Source organism: Protopterus annectens, chromosome 2.part2, assembly GCF_019279795.1.
Source record: "Protopterus annectens isolate FY-2018-M chromosome 2.part2, PAN1.0, whole genome shotgun sequence".
Taxonomy (NCBI): Eukaryota; Metazoa; Chordata; order Ceratodontiformes; family Protopteridae; genus Protopterus; species Protopterus annectens.
In genome coordinates, this window is record NC_056730.1 from 165,298,644 (window position 1) to 165,321,803 (window position 23,160).

A 23,160-nucleotide genomic window follows, 5' to 3' on the forward strand; every position below is an offset into this window, starting at 1 on the left:
TAGTGACTCTAAACTGCAAAACAATGAATTTGTTGCAAGCAATCTCGTTCGTTTTTAATTATACTGTAGTATTTTTCTGTCCTTCTTGGTGTAGCTTGATGTGTTTGTGATCGGAGGATTCGGAGCCCATAAACAGAGTTTTGCAAAAACAAGACTGGAAATGGGACAACAGGATAAAGAAATGTGGTTTTGTGGGGTGGACTGCATATTATGTCTTTAGTTGCGTCACAAAGTGTTATGTAATTAAGGTTGTGAGTGGCATCCTTTACTTTTCAGTATGAGGAAAGTAACAGGTTTTGCAAGTTGTACGGTAACTTCTGTCCCTTACTGTGAATGGAGGTGAGGAGATTGCGAAACCTTCGTATCATGTGAAAGGCGCTCGTGACCGCCTGAAGGGATGATGAAATCACTGGAGGGTTGGGCTTGGCGGCAGTATTAGAAATGCACATGTTTTACTTTGATGTGATTGTTGTTTTACGCATCGTAAAAGACACTACGTGTTCTGTTATCACTTAGACAAATCCATGAATAAAGAGAAGTGACTTTTTGTATGGTTATAGCTTTTTTAACAGGTCTTCGCTATTGCGCCCTAACAGGAATTGGAAGATTTACCGTGAAAAAAAATAATTGATTCTGCTTCTGACTTTGAATGCCTGATTGCCAAATTTTCACTATCGGTTCAAGATTCATATGGCCAGTTCTATGACTCTTCTGCAGAAAGCTTTCTCGAATGGAAGGCTACAAGTGATGCTAACGTGGTTGTGGGTTGTGATATGCAGCTTTCATGCTGCAAAGTCCTCCGAGGTGTACTCAGGTAGGTGGCTCGACCTTACTGCTACTAACATACTGAAAACCAAGTTTCCAGTGCTTTGCTAAGTGTGGAGGTTCACTTTTTAATGCATTACTGGTGGATTGCTCTTTACAGCCATTCCACCCTCAACCCCTTTTTTCTCATTTTTACGTTTGGGGGTCTGAATAGTGACAATCGCGGACGCGCTCACAGACACACACACAGTGGCCACGCATGCTCTTATCAAATGTACCTTAAATGTTTTATCTTCCAGTTAATTGCTTATTTACAGTTTATTTCGTAACGCATACCTGTGCAGATTTCTGCCTCATATTTTTGGTCTGTTTTACATGAAACTTGTGGATTTCTGGCAAATTAGTGGCAAGTCAAAGACTGAACTTAGAAAATAATGATATGACTTAATACACTTCAGAAAATTCATACCAATGCAAAATCTGTTATTCTAACAACTTTCTAAGTCTCTTAAGAGCAGTATTTTAAAAAAGTGCCTATTTTTGGGCCCTTGTCCCACTTTTATTGTATGGCTTTGTTCAGATTTCTTGCTGTAAGAGGTTGAGAGGTAAGTGATCTGTATGTGTGAGAGTGAAAGACTTTTTTCCTTGGTCATAATTCATGAACTTAGACCGTGAGCAGCCAAACCACTAGGGATACATTTGACAGCTTTGTTGAATTGTCTTCACCCACTGGCTGGCGCAGGAATGGGCGTGGCCGACTTGATTGACAAGCAGAAAGCCGGTGGTGTGATATACAAATATGTCACGCTTGCTATGGCATGCAGATTTGTTGGTAACATCATGCAAACATTGCATCGTGATTATCACATAAGAGGTGTGCTGCAAGTCTGCACCCGTAACAGTTTCTACTGTAGTGTATGTGTAATACAATTATGCACATATAGTATGTATGTAAAATAATGTTTTTACTTGGCAGTAAAAAAAAGTATAGGGTAAAAAGATTGTTACACTTCAGTTATGTATACTGCACACTTACTATAAATGGAGTGTTGTGTGAAATGCAGAATCACTATCCAAGGAGCTACCAGTGCTACATTGTTTTCTTTTTCCTCTACACAAGCATTGTAACAGACCCGATTATGCACTAAAATGCAGAAAGTTGTCTCTTGTAATACGTTTTTCCTAGTATCTGCCTATTAATTAACAGAAAAGATGCAGAGTTGAAACGCCTCTGGAAGTACTGGGGATGCAACAGTAAGTAAAATGCAGAGGTTACTCTCCAGCATCAGCCTAGTAATCAAATAATGGAGAAGATTAAAACACAACCAGTTCCTGCCATTTCTGCATACTTTCTTTCTGAACCTTTCAAGGAATGGGAAAACATGGAAACTCAATGTCCACGCACTTCATTATTTGCAAACATTAAAACAATCCGCAAAATGCAAACACACACACATAGCTGGCCTTAGGCATAAACTAGGTGGCCGCCTAGGCGCCGCTCTAGTATGGGCACATTTCCAGTATTTATTTGATGCAGGTAGACCAGGATGGGGGCACTGGGTGGTGTGGTAGGGGGCGCCGTGGAGCCCTTTTGCCTAGGGCACCAGTTGACCTAAGGCCGTTCATGCACACACGTAGTCTGATTAGAAGGCATAATGATGATTGATAAAAATCTGATTCTGTGCTACAAAAGACTGTAAGTGTGCAGCTCCTACAAAGAAAGGAATACAAGTGATGTGGTCACCATAGAAATGTGGAGGGGGGTGAACAAGCTACAACTTGGTACAAGATGTTAAAAAAACAACCACAGAGTAACAGGTTTGGGCGTCCCTTGCACTAACTCCTGCTCCCTCCACCCAACCTGGCAACATAGAATGATGTGCAGTGGTACATGCATACCTCTCAGCTGTGCATTTTGAGGCTGAGAGGTATGGGTGCATGCCACCTTAATTGGTAGAACATATACTAAGAGCAGCTCATCTATGTCTTTGCCTTTTACTTTTCGTAACTAAGGAGATTAGTTTTAAAGAATGATTCAACACCCATGCTCAGTAATTGCAGAGATACGAGCTGTCCAACGTTGCCCTCCTTCCTCACAAAAAAGTGTACTGTGCTACTGCGGGACTGTAACGGCTGTAACAAGTCACTTTGGATAGCCACATCCCACCCACCCCCCGGACAAGGAAACCACTGTGAAAAACTTTTCAAAAGCAAACTTCACATTACTTAAGACCGAGGTGGAAAGTTTCAAAGCCTCCATGCTAAAGGATAATGCTGTCCAATCTGCAAAATCCTAATGCATTCTATGGGCACCTACAAGAATGCATGGATCATGCTATCTCAAAGCAAAACCAAGGCTCACTCCTCCAAGTAAAGGAAACCAGTCTGGTCAACCCCTGCCATAAACAAGCTATACAATAGAGAGAGGAAATTAGTACAGAAAAGAGTAATATCCCAAGAAGGGAAGACATCCCTGATAGCAAGAAACTACGATCGCTTATAAAATCATCCATGGCGAGCTTCAAAAGAAAAATTGCCAAGGACTCCAAAGATACAAGGCATTCTTTAGCTATGTCAAGAATCTAAGTGGCAATGCTCAGATCTGCTCATAGTTAGTGCAGAATGGCACAGAATTCACTGAACCGATCAATATCGCCAACATCCCGGCAGACAGGTTCAGTGCAAACTTCACCCCCTCTCACCCACAAAAGGGCTCATAACCGTACCAGAAGAATGTAGAGCCCCTGAAATCACAGACATTTAGGTTAAAATGTGGGAGGGAGGATGGCATAATGGTTAAAGTGTTTGCCTTACAAACGGAAGGTGCGGGGTTTGATTCTCACAAGGGGTAAGTGGCTAGGTTTAAAATGGCCTGCAAAGGCAATAAGCCTAGTACCAGCCTAAAACAGCCCTCTCCAAAGCCAAAAATAAAGCATCAATGGGACTGGACGGTGTCCCAGGCTGTGTCCTACATGAGCTGAAAGATGAACTAACCCCTCACCAAAACACACTGTTCAAACTCAGCCTCTCCACAGGCTACATACCCAAGGAGTGGTGCACAGCACCGGTTATTCTGCTCCACAAAGGTGGAGCCACAGCATACCCCAGGAACTATTGCCCTATAAGCCTGACTAGCTTAGTCTGCAAGGCTATGGAGTGCAACATCATGGAACTCTTTAACAGAGACATTGGGAGCCTCCAAACACTGGACCCTACCCAGTTCAGCTTTAAGGGCAGATCATGCCTCCTAAACCTGGTGGACTTCTTGAGACCGTTACCAAAGCTATAGATGAGGGAAAGGTTGTACACACAGCCTACCTAGACCTCGCAAAGGCCTTCAGCACCATTCCCCATTCTGGTATTATAGACAAGCTCACCAGCCTGAACATAAACTCCTACGTCACAAGATGGGTTGCCAACTGGCTCATGGACAGAACCCACATGGTGAGAGTTGTGGGAGCTAGGTCTGACTCTAAACCAGTTACAAGTGGCGTTCCCCAGGGCTCGGTTCTAGGACCCCTCCTGTTCTACATATACTTCTCAGAGGTACAGGCAAGCACAGGAGGACTATGGCTGACCAAGTTCACAGACGACTGCAAACTAAGGGCTATAATTGACTCTCATGCAGACATCCTCTAAAAGGGTCTCACTGAGACGGATACCTGGTATCAAAATCATGGCCTCAAGCAACGCCAAAAAATGCATAGTCATTCCCTTTGGAAAAAACAAAGTACCCACAAACTACCACATAGGTGGTAGTCTCCTAAATACGGAAGATGTAATAAGGGATCTGGAGACCCAAGTAGATAGTAATCTCTCCTTTAATAATCACATTGCCAAAGTGGTTAGAAAATCCTATGTGGCCCACCTAATCACAGAAGGATTTGCATCCAGATCAAAAGAGGTCATTGTGCTCCTCTACTCATCACGCATCGGACCCACCATACAGTACAACGCCCTACTTGGGATATACCTTACAAGACACTTGCAACGGGTGGAAAGGCCACATAAGTACCTCACCAAGAGGATCACTGGCCTCAAACAGATGCCTTATGCCACTCGACTGAAGAAACTCCAGCTGTACTCGGTTGCATACCGCCTACTCAGAGGTGATCTCTGCCTGGCATACAAGGCCATGTCCAATCCAGAATTGATGGACATGGTCCACCTAAAGAAAACCATATTCCCTCGAGCCACATGCTCTAGGGATCTAAACCTCACCACAACAATAAGTAGGACATGCTGGAGGGAAAGATTCCTGTCCCAGATTCTTCCCATGCTCTGGAACAAGATTCCAATCTAAATTAGGCAGAGCTCCTCGCTAACACTCTTCAAGAGAAACCTTGATGAGTGGATGTGAAACAGAAAGTTTACCCCGGGGATCACTTCAATGGCTCTGCTGGACAGAGGTACAGGGAACTAGTCTAAGGAGGCGGCGAAAGCCAACACATTCTGCCTAGGCTTATACATGCCTTTGGGCAGATGGCCTAGTACCTATCTATGAACATATATTGGTGAGTTAATGCATTGTGCTGTATGTCCTTCAGCACTCTCTCTCTTTCCCCTTCTACCTTACAGATGTATGCATTTGAGTCTGGTTCACCGTGGTTTACTGAAAGCAACTGAAATGCTTTTTGCCATCATAATAACCATTTGTAGTGCAGAATAAGTGGCTGATTCCCAGCCTGACAACCATTAGTCCTACATGATGCCATTCAAACTATGGCTGCCATTCCAAAATACTCCCATGCTGTCAATGTCAGAGCAATGAGGACAGAGCAGTGACATATCTAGTATCCTACCCTGTTCACTGCCTCATACTCTCCAATGCCTTGTTCCCCATGGCAAATTGACACGAGATAAATGTTTTTCTTGTATATGTGCAGTCACATGACTTCCTGTATTGCACTTGCATAATTGTACACAGTAGTGCTGTAAGGGTTACCGCCTCTCCAAGTGTGCAAAGTGGGACTTTTTTAAGCTAATGTAAGATTTTGCAGGACACACCATACCTTCCACTAGTGCAAAGGACTGGACTCAAGTTTATTGACAAACTAAAATTCCATTTTCGTAGATTTTATTTATGTATTTATTTCCATTTGCTTACTGGTAAAGTCTGACTGGGTCATAAATAACCCCTTTTCAGCAGAGGCTTGGGAGAAAAGCACCACCATTCTTATATACATTAAGTAACTAATTTGATTTATTTATGCTGTTTCCTAAAGTAGATATTTGAAATAATAATTTTATATAACTATTGAAGGAAACTTCACATTTTTGTCCTAAAAATCTTTGAATGACTGCTCAGAGAGGGACCGTCCTGCATAAAATGGAACACGTGCTAACCCTATATTACGGAAGATGCATTACACACATTGGCAGCCTGCTCTATAATACAATAACAGTCTGTACTGCATTATTACCATTCCTTCATACACTACCTGCTGTTCTGTCTGGATCAAAATTCTCTTTTCATTTCAACACTTGCTATGGAATCTTCACTTATAGTGGAGATGTTAATCACAAGGGTACCATCTATCTTTTGGCTATGTTACTAAGATTATTGTATGTCACATTCCTTTGATGACTGTACTTGAGACAGTGCAGCTATGCTCTAATATGTATACTGTTTCTGATCATACTATGTTGTGCTCTGCTTCCTTTTAATTGTCACTGTGTGCTACAAAAGATAGTGTGCTTCCTCAGTTAATATGGCACCTTATGCCCAACACTGATTTTTCTTAAAGGGTATGCATGATAGCCATCCATACCACTATACATCCATTTATAAGCTACTTGTCCTAGTTTTGGCAAGATGACAAGGATATCCCACACTTTCACATGCCTATCAGTGGTGTTTGACTAATCCTGTGTGGCCCCTCTGCATTTTTAGGGTGTCTGTCACAGAGACACATTTTAAGTGATCTGTCAGTGTTACTGTAATAAAATGAATTGCATATTGGGGTGGCATTCTGACTCTGTTCTACCCACCTTAAGTCAATCATGTCAGAGTGAATTAGCAGTGACTGTAATGTGAGATCTCTAGGTCAAAAAACTGCACGTGTACTGTTGAGTACCTTGATGTGGTACATGAAGTAACATGCCAGCCACTTCTGTTCATGACCTCTGTTACTGAGATTGCACAATGTCCCATTCCATTTATGATGAGGCATGAAACAGTGCAGCTATACCCCCAAATGCATGCTGTTTCTGATTATACTCTGTTATGCTTTGCTTCTTTTTTATTGCTACTCTGTGCACACCTCTCAACCCCTTAGCTTAATAAATCTGGAGAATGTTGGAAGAATTGGGTGGAGGCTCAAAATCATGACAGATTTTAAAATATTGTGTTTACAGACTAGAAAATGCATGCTACCACATACCAATTCAACTTTCAAAGGATACAAAGGCTGAAATTCAAATGTCTGTCATTTTTTCAGTGACCTCAATCCTCAAAGTTCTGCCAGAAAATTGCAAATGTTACAAGAAACAAAAAAGCCGAAAGACACAACAACAACAAGAAACAAACAAAAAAAAAAAGGTGAAAATCTGGACATTCTGTAAAAATATAGACAGTTGACAGGTACAGATATATGCTTCAAGAAATACTGTGTGCTTCATTAGCTAGTATGGCACGTTACATCCAGCACTGCTGTTTTCTTTTGTTTGTTTGTTTTATAAGGGTATACCCAGCAGCCATGGGGGACCAGTATAGATCCACTTACAAGCCACTTGTCCTGGTTTTGGCAAGATAAAAGATATCCCCACACTTTTCCATGCCATTCATGAGTGTTCAGCTTATCACATGGAGCCCTTCTGCATTTCTAGGTTGTTTGGCACAGGGAGACCTTTAAGTGTTCTGTGAGTGTAAACCCCCAAAGTGAATTACCTCACATTGTGTTCTAACCATTGTAACTTAATTATGCTAAAGTGAAACAGCAGGGACTGTATTCTGAGATCTCCTGGAACACAAAGATATGCACTCTGTTCTGTTGAGAGTACCTAGCTCTGTCATATGAAGCAGCATGTCAGTCATTTATATCCATTGTCTCATCCACGGAGCATTCCTTGTCGGCTTGGGAAAAATCCTATACTTTCCCTCACAGACTTCTCTTAAAGGTGCCATGACTTTTACTTTAAAACTCATCTGTGTACTGTCCAGGTGTATCTGCCATATGAAGGCTGTGGGTTCTATACACCTGGTGCTTGGAATTGTCTATTACTAACGCTGCAGCACAGCACAAGGGAGTTATAAATTCCAGGGTGTGCCATTCTTCAGATGAGATGTTAAATTGAAGGTCACAATTCCCAAAATTGACGATACTCTAGTGGATGCCAAGAATCTCACAGCATTTGTTAAAAAGAACAGATTTTTATTTATCTATACATTGCCTATTATTTACATATTTACATTTATTTACAAATCTCCATACATTATAAACTTCAATTTAAGCATTCCCTCCCCTCTCTTTTTTTATCCACAGCCAAAACATTATTTTCTCCAAAATCATTTCCATTGTGTTTAATTTCATTTAGTCTCTTTCCATATAGTCCATAAAACATAAAATATTACTCAGTCCATTTTCTTCACTTCCTCCTGTTTTCTTGCACCATAATAACTAAATTTTATTATGTCCTTATTTATTTGCTCAAATTTTAACAAACTTATTAACTCTCTCACATTTCAGAAACACATGCTCTGTAGTTTGACTACACATTTATTACATTTATTTTTTTTTGTATAGCATATTTGCCTTAACTGGTAATTAGTTTGACTGCACATTTATTACATTTATTTTTTTTTGTATAGCATATTTGCCTTAACTGGTAATTTTCCAATAGACAATCTCAATAATGCTCCTACCTCTTTTTCTTTGACACCAAAGGTGTTATGACTGAGTCCCATACCTCAAACCTGTCCATAATTTCTTTTTTACTGCTCACATGCACTGTATACTTCTTTTTTGTTTCTTTTATTTCTTCTTTCCTCCTTCTTCAGCAGTTTGTGCATAAGTTTTTGTCTCTGGAACTTTTTTCTAGCATAGTCTCTTCTTCTCCTTTTTCTTCTGTTTTTTTCCATGATGTTGCTCCATGAAATTGCTGCTCCACTTTCTGGCTCACTTTGGTTGACCATTTCTTCCATATAGTCATCCCGCAACCCCCCTCCCCAGATTGGAGAGTTGTAATTATGCATTTTTCAGAGGTAAGTGCCTCTCCTTCATACAATCGCCTCTGAAAGTTTTCCTCTGAATCCACCTCGGTTACAGCCACAATCTCCTTTTCCACCAATGTCACTGTTTTTTCTGCACCCACATCATCAGAAAAAAAACTTCTGTTAGCAATTCTACCATTTCAGTTACATTTTCAGCAAAAGCTGAATCAGCCACATTTTCTAACCATTCCTCATGGCTGCCTCCATGCCTGGACAGGAAACACCTTCCCCAACTACCAAGAGTAGGGGTAGTTCCCAGGTGCCCTTGTGAATTTTTCAATACAAACCACCCCATAGTTTCTGTAGAAAGTCTCATAACAGAAAATTGCTTTTTGTTAGCTTCAAATGTAGAAAGGCCTTTCATCCAACCATGTCTTAATTGCCTAGTTTCACTGACACTTTTTTTTTTTACTATATACAGTCTGCTATGTAATGCAGGCAAATTCGTTCGCCATTATTGCTCCCTATGAATGAAACCTTCTTATTAAATAGTAAGACCAAAAGTACTGAAACCAGTTGTGAGTTAAAGCAATTGCTAATATTCAATACCACTGTCACTGTAAATGGGTGCACATTGAGAAACAATGTAACTGTCCCATAACAATTGCTTACAGAAAGAGCCAAGTCATGAATTTCAATTACACTTTCAAAAGTGCAAGCAGTTTATCAAAAATTACTATTAGGATACTTTCAGGTGAAAATTCAACAAAATATCATGAAGTTACGGCATAAAACCAAGTTATGTGAATGATCTGATCACCTGTTTTACCACTCAACTGACATAATTGCACTGTTTTCACAGTCTAAAAGTCTCTCCTAATACCCCTGTAAAATTTTGTTTGAAAATGCAATGTTTTCTGCAAAATAAGAATTCACTGAATTATTGCACAACTGATGGGTAGCAAACAACATCAGATAAATTGGGCCTAGGGGTCTAAATTATCTGATGCCATAAAAGTGGATGAGTGCTACTCACTTAAAACAGTAAAGAAAATATAGAATAATGAGATGTACATGCAGAAGATTTGGCAGGAAAAATGTGAAATGTTTAATCCGCATGTATGTAAACACTTGGAAAACACCTTATATGGTGCTTACGTCTGCAGATATCAACTTAATATCATAAGCAAGCGTAGTTATCTCAGAAACTATACACAGTATTTTTCCTGTGTCAATCTGAACCAAAATGAATAGTCTTAAAAAGTTAATTTGTATAGTATTGAGAAAAGAGGTTGAGGGCAGTAGAATTTATGTTTTTGTTACCTCAAGGAATTCTAAATAATGGAAATATGCATCATATCAAAAGTTATTTGTACAAGTAATAGGACAGTCGATGACACAAGGCATGCATGCTGTGGTGTGGGATTAGAATGAAGATTTAGTTCACTGAGAATGTAATTCATGTGAAATTCATGGATGTTGGTGTGATGCCCACCACTGCTACCAGTATGTATTGGCCAACAATATGTGTTGTCCCATACTGGACCAATAGTCAAGGTGCCTGAATCCTCATCATTGACACTGGAGAGGGATGTGCACTTGGAATACAAATTGATACACTCAATATTTCCAGATGCAGACCTCTCTGCATCAAGTACAATTGCCCTTAAGAGCACACAGGGGAACATACATAGCCCAGGGTCTGGATGTCTCTTTATCTGTCTCCCTCCAGGTCACTAATAAGACTCCCCACTGGTACAGCTGTAGGATTAGGTCCTCAGTGAAGTGTCTAAGCCAAGTCTTCCAGCACCCTCTTCTTAAATCCAGTGCTTCATGCCGCTACCCCATGTAGCCGACACATGCAGTCTTTAAGATTTAATTTTCACACGCACACACACACCTGGGAAAGGCTGACACAGATTACCCTCTCTACCAACTTTGTCAAGACGATAAGGTAGTTATCACTGCCACTAGTTGGTTACTGTAAGTCTCATAAGTGGGTATCCAAATATACTGTGTAATATTAATACTACTACAAATGATAGTAGTTCACCAAGATGGCTAGGCCTTCTGGAGTGGCCCACACAGTGTCTCCAATAAATATAAGCACTCCAAGGTTAGATACTTTCTACAAGGATCAGCCATGAAACTATAATAAAAAGTACATGAAAATACTGAATATATATTCACTGTAAACCACAAAGTTCAGATCACAGGAAATATTGAAAAGAGCATTGATGGACAGACTTGGACAAATAAAGAAAAAACAATATCTGAACTAAGCTTCACTACATTCCTGACTGACTCTTTCAGAGAATTGCTGTTCCATAGTTAAGCTACTTACTATCACAAGGCAAGATGCTGTGGGTAAGGGTCTTTCTAGTTAGGCTTCCTAAACATATAATACTCAGTACTCTGAGATTTCTCTTTGTAATATCTAAAATATAATTTCCAAGAGGGCTGGCAGAATGACCTCATCTTGTTAACTGACTCTCTGTCCTGACAGTATTCCCCTTTGAAGCTGAGACAGGAGTTTGCACAGACGCCACAGTACACTTCTAGATGTTTATGGCAGTGCATGGGGCCTCTCCTCTTTACACGAGCTAATGGACAAAGGCTCTGCCCTAGACCCATCATGTCCAGTCCTACTCAGCACTGTGGGTGCCTTTCAGTGAATTAATAGCTCATTTATATTCCCCTTATTTTTCATAAAGCTAACCTCTGCTGTGCCAGTATCCTGTATTAAAAACATATACATTTAATTCAGCTGCAATAATACATGTGCATTTCTCTTTATTTCAGCAGGGTGCACTGATGCATTGCAACACAAACAAAGCTCACAAATGCATTTTCAACACAAGTATGTGTACAAAATCAGTTTGATATACAAGTGACATTCAGTTTTAATACATTTGTAACACAATCATCTTTTATAAATCAGTTTAGTATTCAAAGGACATATCATTCTTTGCAAAACTCCAGATGACTATACTGGTACTTGCCCATATCATCACAGGTGGACAACTCACAAATCTCAGGATTTGTCTGCAGAAAGACTAGGGAAAATGTGGCAGTATTCAATAACATATGGAATGTGAATAAGGATCTTGACAACTGTAACCCTAAACATCATAAATGATGGATGGACCTCCATGCGTTTGTGACACAAAAGGTTATGTGTTTCAGTGAGCCATTTAGCCAAACAGATTATCAGCAATAATTCTTAACATGGCATAGGACTGTGGAATCTTGCTGTTATTCATACTGGCTTAGGTCATTGTGTGAAAAGCCCAAATACATTCAGTTTTTGTGGGAGTTGTTTACTTGTATAAACATAAATCAATAAGTTAAGTATAAGCTATTTCTCAGAGAAGCACTATGTCATTTGCACAGTAACAAACCCCACCTGTGCACTACTCGCCTCAGGCATCCTTTACAAGGCTGACAGTACAATAACTCTCAGACTGCCAACATCATCAAGAGAACAGTCCAATGTAAATAAATGAAACCCTAACAATGAACTGAGTGGGAGAAGTTAAAGTTCTAGTAGGCCCCATTACAGGCACATAAATACACGTCTGACTCCAGGTTGCTCTCTATCATGCAAACCAAGTGATCAAGAAACTTTGCGACCCCAGGTGTTCCCTTCATGGACCACTGTGACAATGCTATGAAAATAGGCTAGTGGGGGGCTGTTGTACAGTAGTTGTTTTAGATTAAGTTGCTAGGAACTTCAATTTGTCCAACTGCGGTTCATGTGTGCAGAGATCCTCATCAGGAAGTTACTGATAAACACTCATTCCTGATCATTAACCTCAAACAAGACAGTTCTAACATGAAAGTGGACAAAGTACAGGCAAACACACACACACACACACGTACAAATACTCAGCTAATTCCCACCTCCTGGGGCTAAATTCAATAACACTGACACTGTGTACACTAACTATACAGAATCTGTATTCAAGAGCATCCGTACCACATATTTTGTGTTTTCTAGTCACTCAGAAAGATTATACTGACTGTTGGGGCGTGGCCAAGGATGAACACAGGATAGCAGCAGATTTCTTCAGCTCCACCAACATAACTACACTGACAGGAAATAATTACTTTAAAATTCAACTAATGTAATAATTTTCTTTCTAAAAATGTTTGGAATATCAGTATCTTTAATATCTAAAAAAGAAAGAAAATTTAAATAATTTTCCTGTCAGAAATCTTCTTGGAAATTTCTCTTTCATCACCTCTGTTCAGAATGAGTTCCAGTAAGGCTAACAGTCAGGATTCCAGCATCAAGAAAGAGCTTCAGTCTTTACTATCAACTATTCAGCAACTAACAACTAAAATGGACAGACTGGATGTTAAAGTTGATAACTTTATAGAAAAAACCACAAAACAAATGGATTTGTTATATCAAGATTTACAACATCAGAAAACTCAGATTACAGGTATAGAAGAGACTCTTAATGATATGGACAACAGAATTCAGGAAGAAGAAATTAACATTGAATTCTTATTGAAACAGAACACACACCTTCAATCCAAACTAGATGACTTGGAAAACGGATCCAGACGCAATAATATAAGGATTTTTCGACTGCCAGAAAATATAGAAGGTAACAACATTACATCCTTTTTAAATACTTGGCTTCCCAAAACTTTAGATCTGTCAGAAGCATTTTCTTTTGGTATTGAAAGAGCCCATAGGTCTTTATCTAATTCTAATATAAATAAAAAGTATCCTAGATCAGTTATTGTAAGATTTTTATCATCTTATGACAAGGATATGGTATTAAAATCTGCATGGGCTAAAGCACCTATAAAAATTAATGAGGCAACTGTGCGTTTTGACAATGACTATTCTTCCTTGGTAATAACAAAAAGAAAAGTTTTTCTGCCATTAGTAAGAGAGCTTAAGAAAGCACAGTTCAAAACTCATCTTTTATTTCCTTCCAAACTAAAAATCTTTTTACCGGATGGCCCTAGAATTTTTGAAGACTTGGACTCTGCTTTGCTGTATATTAAAAGAAATAAAATATTAGATAAAATAGAAGATATGGAATGGGCAAGTCCTTCGCTAAAGAGGATGGGAACAGGAACTTCTTGGAAGACTTCAGAGAAGCAAAAAAGACTAAAAAACAAATGACATGTTCTATATTTCTTTGAACTCTTTAATTACAGTTACTACATTTTCAAGAAAGCCACAAATTTCTTAAGGATTTATTCAAAGTTATTTTTTTGTGTGCAAAGAACTGATTTTTGTTTTATAAATAAAACTTCCTGAGGAACAAATAACCTGATATGAATCAACTTGTTTCTCTTTGTGATAAAGAGACTTAAGGTTAGTAATTTGATACATTTCCTTTCTCTTCTTGTTTTAAGTAATGGCATTCTCTTTGAACTAAACATTTAGTGAAGGGTGGGGGAGGGCAGGGAGAGGGGTTTGATGAAAAATAGGAAATAAGGGGAAAAATAATTTATTATTTCTTTAAAATTATTTATGCTGTTTAAATACAGTTGCTAAATATTATACCATGACTTAATTGCTTAATACATGATTTCAAATAATATGTCATGATATAATTGCAGTTAACTAGAACTAAAGTAGTTGAAAGTAATATGTCTCATGTTCTACTTTATTAAAACAAACAGCAAGTAAAATATCTTTGTAGATACTCTTTGTAGGTCCTTTTTTTTTCTCTCTCTCTCTCTTATTTATAAAGTTATATGCTTCTGATAATACTGATATGTGTATGTAATAAGATCTGTGAAGACAAATTACCGCTAGACACTCCCAAAGTATCCTGTAGCAAGAAACAGCAGCACAAAAGGGTAAAATAACTAGCAGGATACACCACGAGAATTCCAAATTGTAGATAAAAAACTTCTTTATTCCACAACAAGTAAAAGATAAGCGCTTTTGCATGCTTCATGCACGCTTCATCAGATCTGATGAAGCATGCATGAAGCACGCGAAAGCGCTTATCTTTTACTTGTTGTGGAATAAAGAAGTTTTTTATCTACAATTTGGAATTCTTGTGGTGTATCCTGCTAGTTATTTTACCCTTTCGTAATAAGATCTGTATGAGAAAATGAAATGGGGCATATAAAAATAAGTTGTGTTTATGTTAAACAACTGAAGGCTTGGTTTCACTGTCATAGAGACTGTAATGACTTGTAAAGTGCTTCGAGAAGGTTTTGCACTGTTTAGATCCATTTGTATTACAAAATGAATGTCAGTCACTTACTTTTATTAAAATTCCCGCCAGAATGTTATGGGAGACAATCTGGGATGTGGGTTTCCTCGTGAATAGTGTCCTCAAGTCATTTTAAAAGCTTCAACACTCAGAATACACGCAGAGAAACTGAAAGCAGCCATTTTGAACTTTGACCCCTGATTTCACACTGACACATCGCAAATTCAAGAAGTAAACTGTTTCAGGAAGTAGAACTGCTGTAAATGCGATTTTGTGATGAAAAACGAACTTTATGACATCTAAATGTGAGTTTTTCTTTATAATAACTTACTTATTTAAGTTGTAACTTATAAAATACAAAAGTTATAATGATTTTAAGTGACTTAATATGCCATAGTAAACAAATGAGATATTTTAGAAGGCATAGAAGGTAAAACTCATGCACACTTGTTTTTGAAAGCTTATATGACTGCTGCACTTTAATGTATATAGATGCTTATGATTTAAAGATATGTAATGTTATAAATCATTTGCCTTGACTAACAGACTAGTATATGTATCATTATGATTATATTTCAGAAGAAATTGTCATGTGACATATTTTAAAGCTGCAGTTCAGATATATAAAATACAGATGGCTTTCATCACAATGATTTATGTATAACTAGGAATCAATATTGCTGTGAAGTATGTTCTTTTGACTTATGCATGGGAATAATTATTTTATTTAATTGGCAATAATAAATATGAGAAGGAAGTTTCTGGTGCAAGTAATTTAAAGTTTTAAAGCTTTTAACTGTATTACTATGGCAGAAAGTGGGAATACCCTAATATAAGTAATGTCTGAGTCATAATAGCCTAAGATAATAAATGTTATTGAATTCAAATGAGCATAAACATATAATAAGAACTTATTCTTACAAACTTTTATTAAACTAACATATGGATATTCCCTTTTCTCTCTCTCTCTCTCTCTCTCTTCTATGCTCCCATTACCAAGATTGTTAGAATGCTATTTTGATTATGAGTTTATTATATAGAATAGATGTACATAGCAATATTAGTTGTTTCTAAATGTTTTATATGTTTATATGAAGCTGTTATATAAATTGTTTAGCCTTGTTATAGTAGATAATCAAATTAAATGAGGTTAACTTTAGTTAATAATAGTTAGTATCGAATTAATTTGATGGCAGCTGAAGTACTGCTGCTTAGGATAGGGGGATAACTTGAGTGGTATTTGCTACTCGAAGTTGGAGTTTTCAACTCCTGGCTGGGTGCAATGTTTAATCCAAACATTATTTTCACCTGATTATTGTTGTGTGTATATAGTTTTGACATCCACATCACATTTTATAAACTCATTGTCACTACAAATAAAAGTGAAAATTACACAAAATTCCATAAGATTTTCATTAAATACAGCTATAATTAATAGAACACCTAAAGGAGGAGACATAATAATACTTATTTTAGTAAATGTTATTCTGATTATTTGTTTTATATGTTTATAAAAGTTAAATGGTATCTCTAAAAGGAATTTCTTTAAACATTAATGGATTGAATAACCCATGTAAAAGGGCAAGTTTAATGAGATATATTAATTTGCATAGAGCCAATTTAATATTCCTTCAAGAAACACATCTCCTGAAAAAGGATATAGATAAATTAGCCACTAATAAATATACAGTCTTGGTTAGCTCAGAACACACACAGAAAAAAAAGAGGAGTGGCTATCTTATGGAACAAAAATATGCCCATACCTAAAACTATTAAGTCTTATAAAGATGATAAAGGAATGTTCTGTATGGTTACAATACAGATTAATGGGAAAATATATACATTAATCAATGTATATTGGATACCAGGAATTGGCATTAATACAGTGAAACACCATCTCAATAAGATTATATCATTTTCTATAGGAGATATTATTTTAGCAGGTGATTTTAATTGTATCCTGTATGAAAAAGATACTACTACTATAGGAAAAAGGAAAATTACATCTAATGCAAAACATTTAAAGGATTTTATTAATTTATATCATTTGAATGATATTAATAACCAGATAGATTCTAAATCATTACCATACACTTTTTTTCTAACAGATATAAAACTTATTCAAGAATAGAGTCTTTATTTCTAACAAAATGGTAACAGACTTAATTAATTCCAAAATCATTTCATGTCCTATATCAGATCATAATTCAATTGTCTTTGAATTTATGGTAAAGAGTACTTATAATGTTCAGATCAAAAGAATACCAGCATACTTAACTCAACTAAAGGACTATAAAGATTATATACTTACAGAGGTGCAACATTTCTTAGACTTAAACACTACACCTGATGTCTCCATTATTCACATTTGGGATGCTCTAAAATCATATTTATATGGACAAAGTATCAGATGGTATAATAATAAAAGGAAATCTTGGGACAAGGAATTACTAGATATTCCAAGCAAATTAGACTCATATAAACATAATAATAAAGAAAATATTATGGGCAAAAAAGTCATTGAGGAAATAAATAAATTAAATGAGAAATACAAAGAAATTTTAAGCCATAAAGTCAAAATAACATTAGAGAAATATAAGTTTTTGTCTTACTCAATAAGTCCCAAATACTTACATAGACTTAAAAGTAAAACAAAAAGGCTGAATAAACAAAATCATATCAAAGGCATTTTCTCTCCAGGGAAAAAGAAGAATGTTTCTAGTTTACCAGAAATATTAGATAAATTTAGAAATCACTTTCATAAAATTAACCACAATGACATTAATATGGATTCTAAAGATAAAATAAAGAAATTTATAACTACAAACATGAACAAAAAACTTAATAAACAACAGACTAAATTAATAGATAAAATATTTCATATACAGAGGTTATTACACAAATAAACAAACTTAAATCAAACAAAGCACCTGGTAATGATGGTATTATACCAGAGATTTATAAAATTCTTCCTAAGAGTACTTACTCATTAATACATAGGGTTTTCATTTCAGCTCAAAATGAGTTAACAACTCCCAAATCCAAGTGAAAGAAGGCACACACTGAGACCAAAAGTATAAAATTAAGCGCTTTTCGTTTATGTTAAATCATAAACTTCTTCAGACAATACATATCACTTCAACACACATTTAAATACATAAAAGTAGAAGTAATTAACCAATCCACAAATATAATGCATTAAGTGAAAGAACAAAGTCACCACCCCCTAAACCATATACAAAGACAATTTGTTAAAATTTAAAATTTAAAATGAACCATAACACTTTTACTAAACACAACAATATTCCATATAAACAATAAAGTAAATGATTAATATCAAAGTTGCAAATATAAATATAGATGTTTTTATTCCTATTTATATTTTAATTTTGATCATTAATCTAAAAACATCTATATTTATATTTGCAACTTTGATATTAATCATTTACTTTATTGTTTATATGGAATATTGTTGTGTTTAGTAAAAGTGTTATGGTTCATTTTAAATTTTAACAGATTGTCTTTGTATATGGTTTAGGGGGTGGTGACTTTGTTCTTTCACTTAATGCATTCTATTTGTGGATTGGTTAATTACTTCTACTTTTATGTATTTAAATGTGTGTTGAAGTGATATGTATTGTCTGAAGAAGTTTATGATTTAACATAAACGAAAAGCGCTTAATTTTATACTTTTGGTCTCAGTGTGTGCCTTCTTTCACTCTATCCAGTGTTTTGGATTTGTTAGTTTGTTTAACCTTTCGTGTTTCAAGAGTTAACAACTCCCCCATCCTGGCAATACACATTCATTTCACCAATTTTAAAACCCAATAAAGACCCAACCAGATGCACTTCATATTTCATTACTTAATGTTGACTATAAATGTTCATGAGTATTTTTGCTGACAGATTAAAGACAATCATTCCAGGTATAATAGATATAGATTAGACAGGCTTTATTATAAATAGAAATACTTTTGATAATATAAGGAGAACTTTAACGCTAATTGATTATGCAAACAGGAAAAAGAAAGACAACACTTATTAGTCTTGATATAAGTTCAGTATTTGACTCAGTAAGTTGGGACTATTTGTTTATCTTATTGAAGTGTACAAATTTCTCTGATGCATTTGTGAATTTAATTGAACATCTATATAAAGGAGCATTGGCTTACATTAAGATAGGAACATATGTCTCACAAAAAATACCCATATTAAAAGGTACAAAACAAGGGTGTCCACTATTATTTACTTTAATAATGGAGCCTTGGGCTAATTTGATTAGAAACAGCACTGATATAGAAGGATTTGATATAGATGAAAATACAATATCTAAAATTCAACTTTTTGCAGATGATGTTCTAATTACGTCAGCAGGAACTAACTCTTCTATGCAGTCATTATTTGATAAAATGACAGATTTTAAAAATATCTCTGGTTTGATATTTAATGAAGAAAAAACTAAAATATTACCAATATACGCACGAAAAAATGTCCTCACAAATGATTTTCACAAATATATACCCGACTCAGGTCAGATAACTTACTTAGGCATAATATTAACTAAATATATTAAATCTATTATACATAATAATTATAGTAACTGTCTTCATAATATACAAAATCTTTTCAATAGCTGGAACAATATGTTTTTTACCATGGAAGAGAGACTCACAATTATTAAAATGATAATATTCCTAAGATATTATACTTAATACAATCAATAATACTCCCACCTACAAAAATAATTATTAAGAAATTGAATTCACAAATGTTAAATTTCTTATGGGCACCTAATAGACCTAGGATTGCATTAAAGAAACATACTAATAGTTGGTCTCAAGGGGGCATTTCATTTCCAGACTTTAATTTATATGTTATCTCTTCTATTATAAAAGTTATTACTTTGTTAATAGATCAGTCATATGTTGCAAAATGGAAAGATTATTGGGAACTAATTAGCATTCACTTCATGAAAATATCATTAATACATAAAAATACTATTGTAAATAACCCCATGTTATGGTTACTAAAAGAATTTTGTACTTCATCTATTACACCAAAATATATAGCTAGTTACCCATTAAATATTATTATTAGATATCGTAACTTTATATTTATGCATCCTAAATATAAGGAATGGAATTTTATCCTATTCCCTATAATGTGTACACAAGGTATTCTTTTATCATCCACCTCTGAAAGAATTCTTCTAGTCACAGAGAATGATTTAAAGTATTGGTATCGGTTGCTGTCTGACAATAAAGTAAAAAATTTAGACTTCTTAAAGCAAGAATTTGATTTGAGAGAAACATGTTGGTTAGAGATTCAGACTTTTAGACAACATCTTATTAATAAACTTGATTTAATGTCTTTAACAGTTAAAGAATCTGTCCCAATTCTGATTGATTACTTGATATTAAATTTACAACATAGGGTTTCTGATAAAGGTAAGCTCTCACACATACATAAAATTATTAGAGAAGAAACACATTACAGTTCAGATACTTATTGGAATTATTTCATTTCCATTAATGGTGAATCACCAAAACAACAAGATAAACAATCCCCGGGATTCATGAACCTTGCGCCAGGCGCACGCATAGCGTAGGCGCCACAACGCCAAATATGGCCGCCGAGCGATTCAGGTACGATCCAATTCCACGTGCACTACCGGCGTGCGCCTGAGTTGCGCCGCCACCGGCGTAGGTATGTTAAACACCCCATGTGCGGTGTTGCACCATGCAAATGAAGGCATATAGCGATCCACGGCGGCGAGGCGTAGCATAAGAACGCAATGTAAACCAAAAAAAAATGGTTTACATATATCCAAACATGACATAGGAGTAACGGAAGGCTGTCAACGTCAGGTATCATACTGGTGCAATATGCCAATGGCGAAAGACACAGAGAATGTCAAAAGAAAACATGCACAAAATGTAAATAATGACATAAATGGTATGTCCACAGAAACCACAGCAGAACCCCAGGACATGTCTGCGGAAGGTGCGAAACAATGAAATAATATGACAATGTCATAAAAGAGCAGTATAATACACATCAGCTTCACATCCACAATACACCATAGTATGCATGGAAAGCCACAACCACAGCGCAAGGGTTGCCAAGGAGTGGCGGCAGTGTTCGGCGCCGTAACTATGTATTAGTAGTCAATGCCATGCAAATGAGGCAGATAATACTGAATCGCAAAACCCCCGCCGGCGTAAGGCTGCACCAAACGGCGCAGCGGCAGTACACCGAGGAGTGGCCCAGAGGGAATACATGTCAACCGCAGAGGGGTGTGCCACTGTAGGAGGAAGCACACTGGAGCCCAGCAAACATGGGCTGTACAATGCACATCACAGCAGCAGGACCGGCGTGTGGGGAAATAGATGCGCTGAGAATACACAATGCGCGCAGAGATGCATGTGCACGAGGATGACTACGTTCCCCCAACCCAGTCATGTGACGGCCGCCCCATCAACAACAACGGATACAGGAAGGTGATGCGGAGAATATGAGGAAATGCAGAAGCAGTGTAATTGGAGTCGTAATGAGCAATCAACACCAATCAACCCACGAAGGGCAATTGGCGGCAGCTGACAACTCTGCATGCAGAAACCCACAAAACGGGAAAGGGGAGGCATATGAATGCAAAGAAAGTAGGGGATGTAGCAGAATTGCAAAGAGTGAAGAACCGATACAGCACAGCCAAGTAGAAAGGTAGCATAACGGTGGTGGCAGACAAAATGCATGATATGCCATGTCCCAGAAACGACACATGACAGGGCTCTGCAGGATGCAATCGAGGAAATAGTAGGTGCAACGTGCAGAAACAGTAAAGTAAGGTCTAAAGCTAAACCAATGCAGGCAAGTGTAATGTAACACCAAAGGCAACAGCGTTGCAGTGCCAACGGTAAAACACGGAAGATAATCCACAGATACGGCTGCACAGACACACCCAATGACATCACCGGGTGTACAGCACAACAGTATAAAGTGTGAATGCACACAACACACAGCGTGTATTCCCAAACGCTGCACTTTAGGTGTAAACACACGGGGAACTTTTAAAATGTATATGTTGGGTGCCGCCGTGGCTGTGATACATCAGCATGTGTCAGAGACAGACGGAGTTGCGGAGGAGGGTGCCGACAACTACCGTAGGCCTCAGAGGAGAAGGAGAGTGTTCAGACCAAGGGTAACCTACCAGGGGCTTCAAGACCTGGAGATAGTAGAGCGTTACAGGGTGGACAGGGACACGTTACAGCAAATAGCGGAGCTGTGCCGGCCACGCCTGAGAACAAGAAACAACAGAGGGGAGCCCATCCCAGTGGACACAAAGGTATGTGTAAGCTTGAGAATACTGGCTACAGGTACCTTTCAAAGGCCAACCGGGGATATAATGGGCATCTCACAGGCATCAGCATCCAGGGTACTACACCAGTTTCTGGATGCCATGTTACATGCCCATGAGTATATACTTCCCCAGATCTCAGGAGGAGTTGGCTAGCAATATGCGCCACTTCCACCGTGTGGCACAATACCTGGAGGTACTGGGTGCGATAGACTGTACGCACATACAAATCAAGTCACCACCTGGGGAGCAGGGTAGACGCTACATAAACCGCAAGGGATTCCCCTCCATCAATTGCCAGGTCGTGTGCAATGCGCAGGGCATTATCATGGATGTGTGTGCTGGCAGCCCTGGAAGCTACCACGACTCCCATATCTGGCATGCCTCACAGCTGTATCAGGTATTCGCCAGGGGGAACATCACACAAGGCCACCTTGTGGGGGATGCTGGCTATGCACTGGAGCCGTGGATGATGACACCCATCAGAAATGCACACACACACATGCAAGAACGCCATAATGAGGCACACGCACAAACCAGAGTAATTATAGAGCGTGTGTTTGGGATGCTGAAATCACAGTTCCAGTGCTTGGATACATCCGGTGGAGCCCTGCAGTACTCTCCAGGCACATGTGCCCACATATTCATAGTATGTGCCATGCTACATAATATGATCCCACATCAGAAATAGC

The 23,160-nt window shown here is 37.5% G+C and overlaps 1 protein-coding gene across 1 annotated transcript in view; it reads left to right on the top strand.

The window, feature by feature from the left end:
- Nucleotides 1-351: 351 nt before the first annotated feature.
- The window catches only part of LOC122795580, a 207,205-nt gene continuing 184,396 nt past the window's right edge, over nucleotides 352-23,160 (top strand). The window contains exon 1 of the mRNA XM_044063828.1: nucleotides 352-814. Coding sequence (XP_043919763.1) covers nucleotides 691-814 — 124 coding nt within the window. The 5' untranslated portion in view covers nucleotides 352-690. The remainder of the gene's footprint in view (nucleotides 815-23,160) is intronic.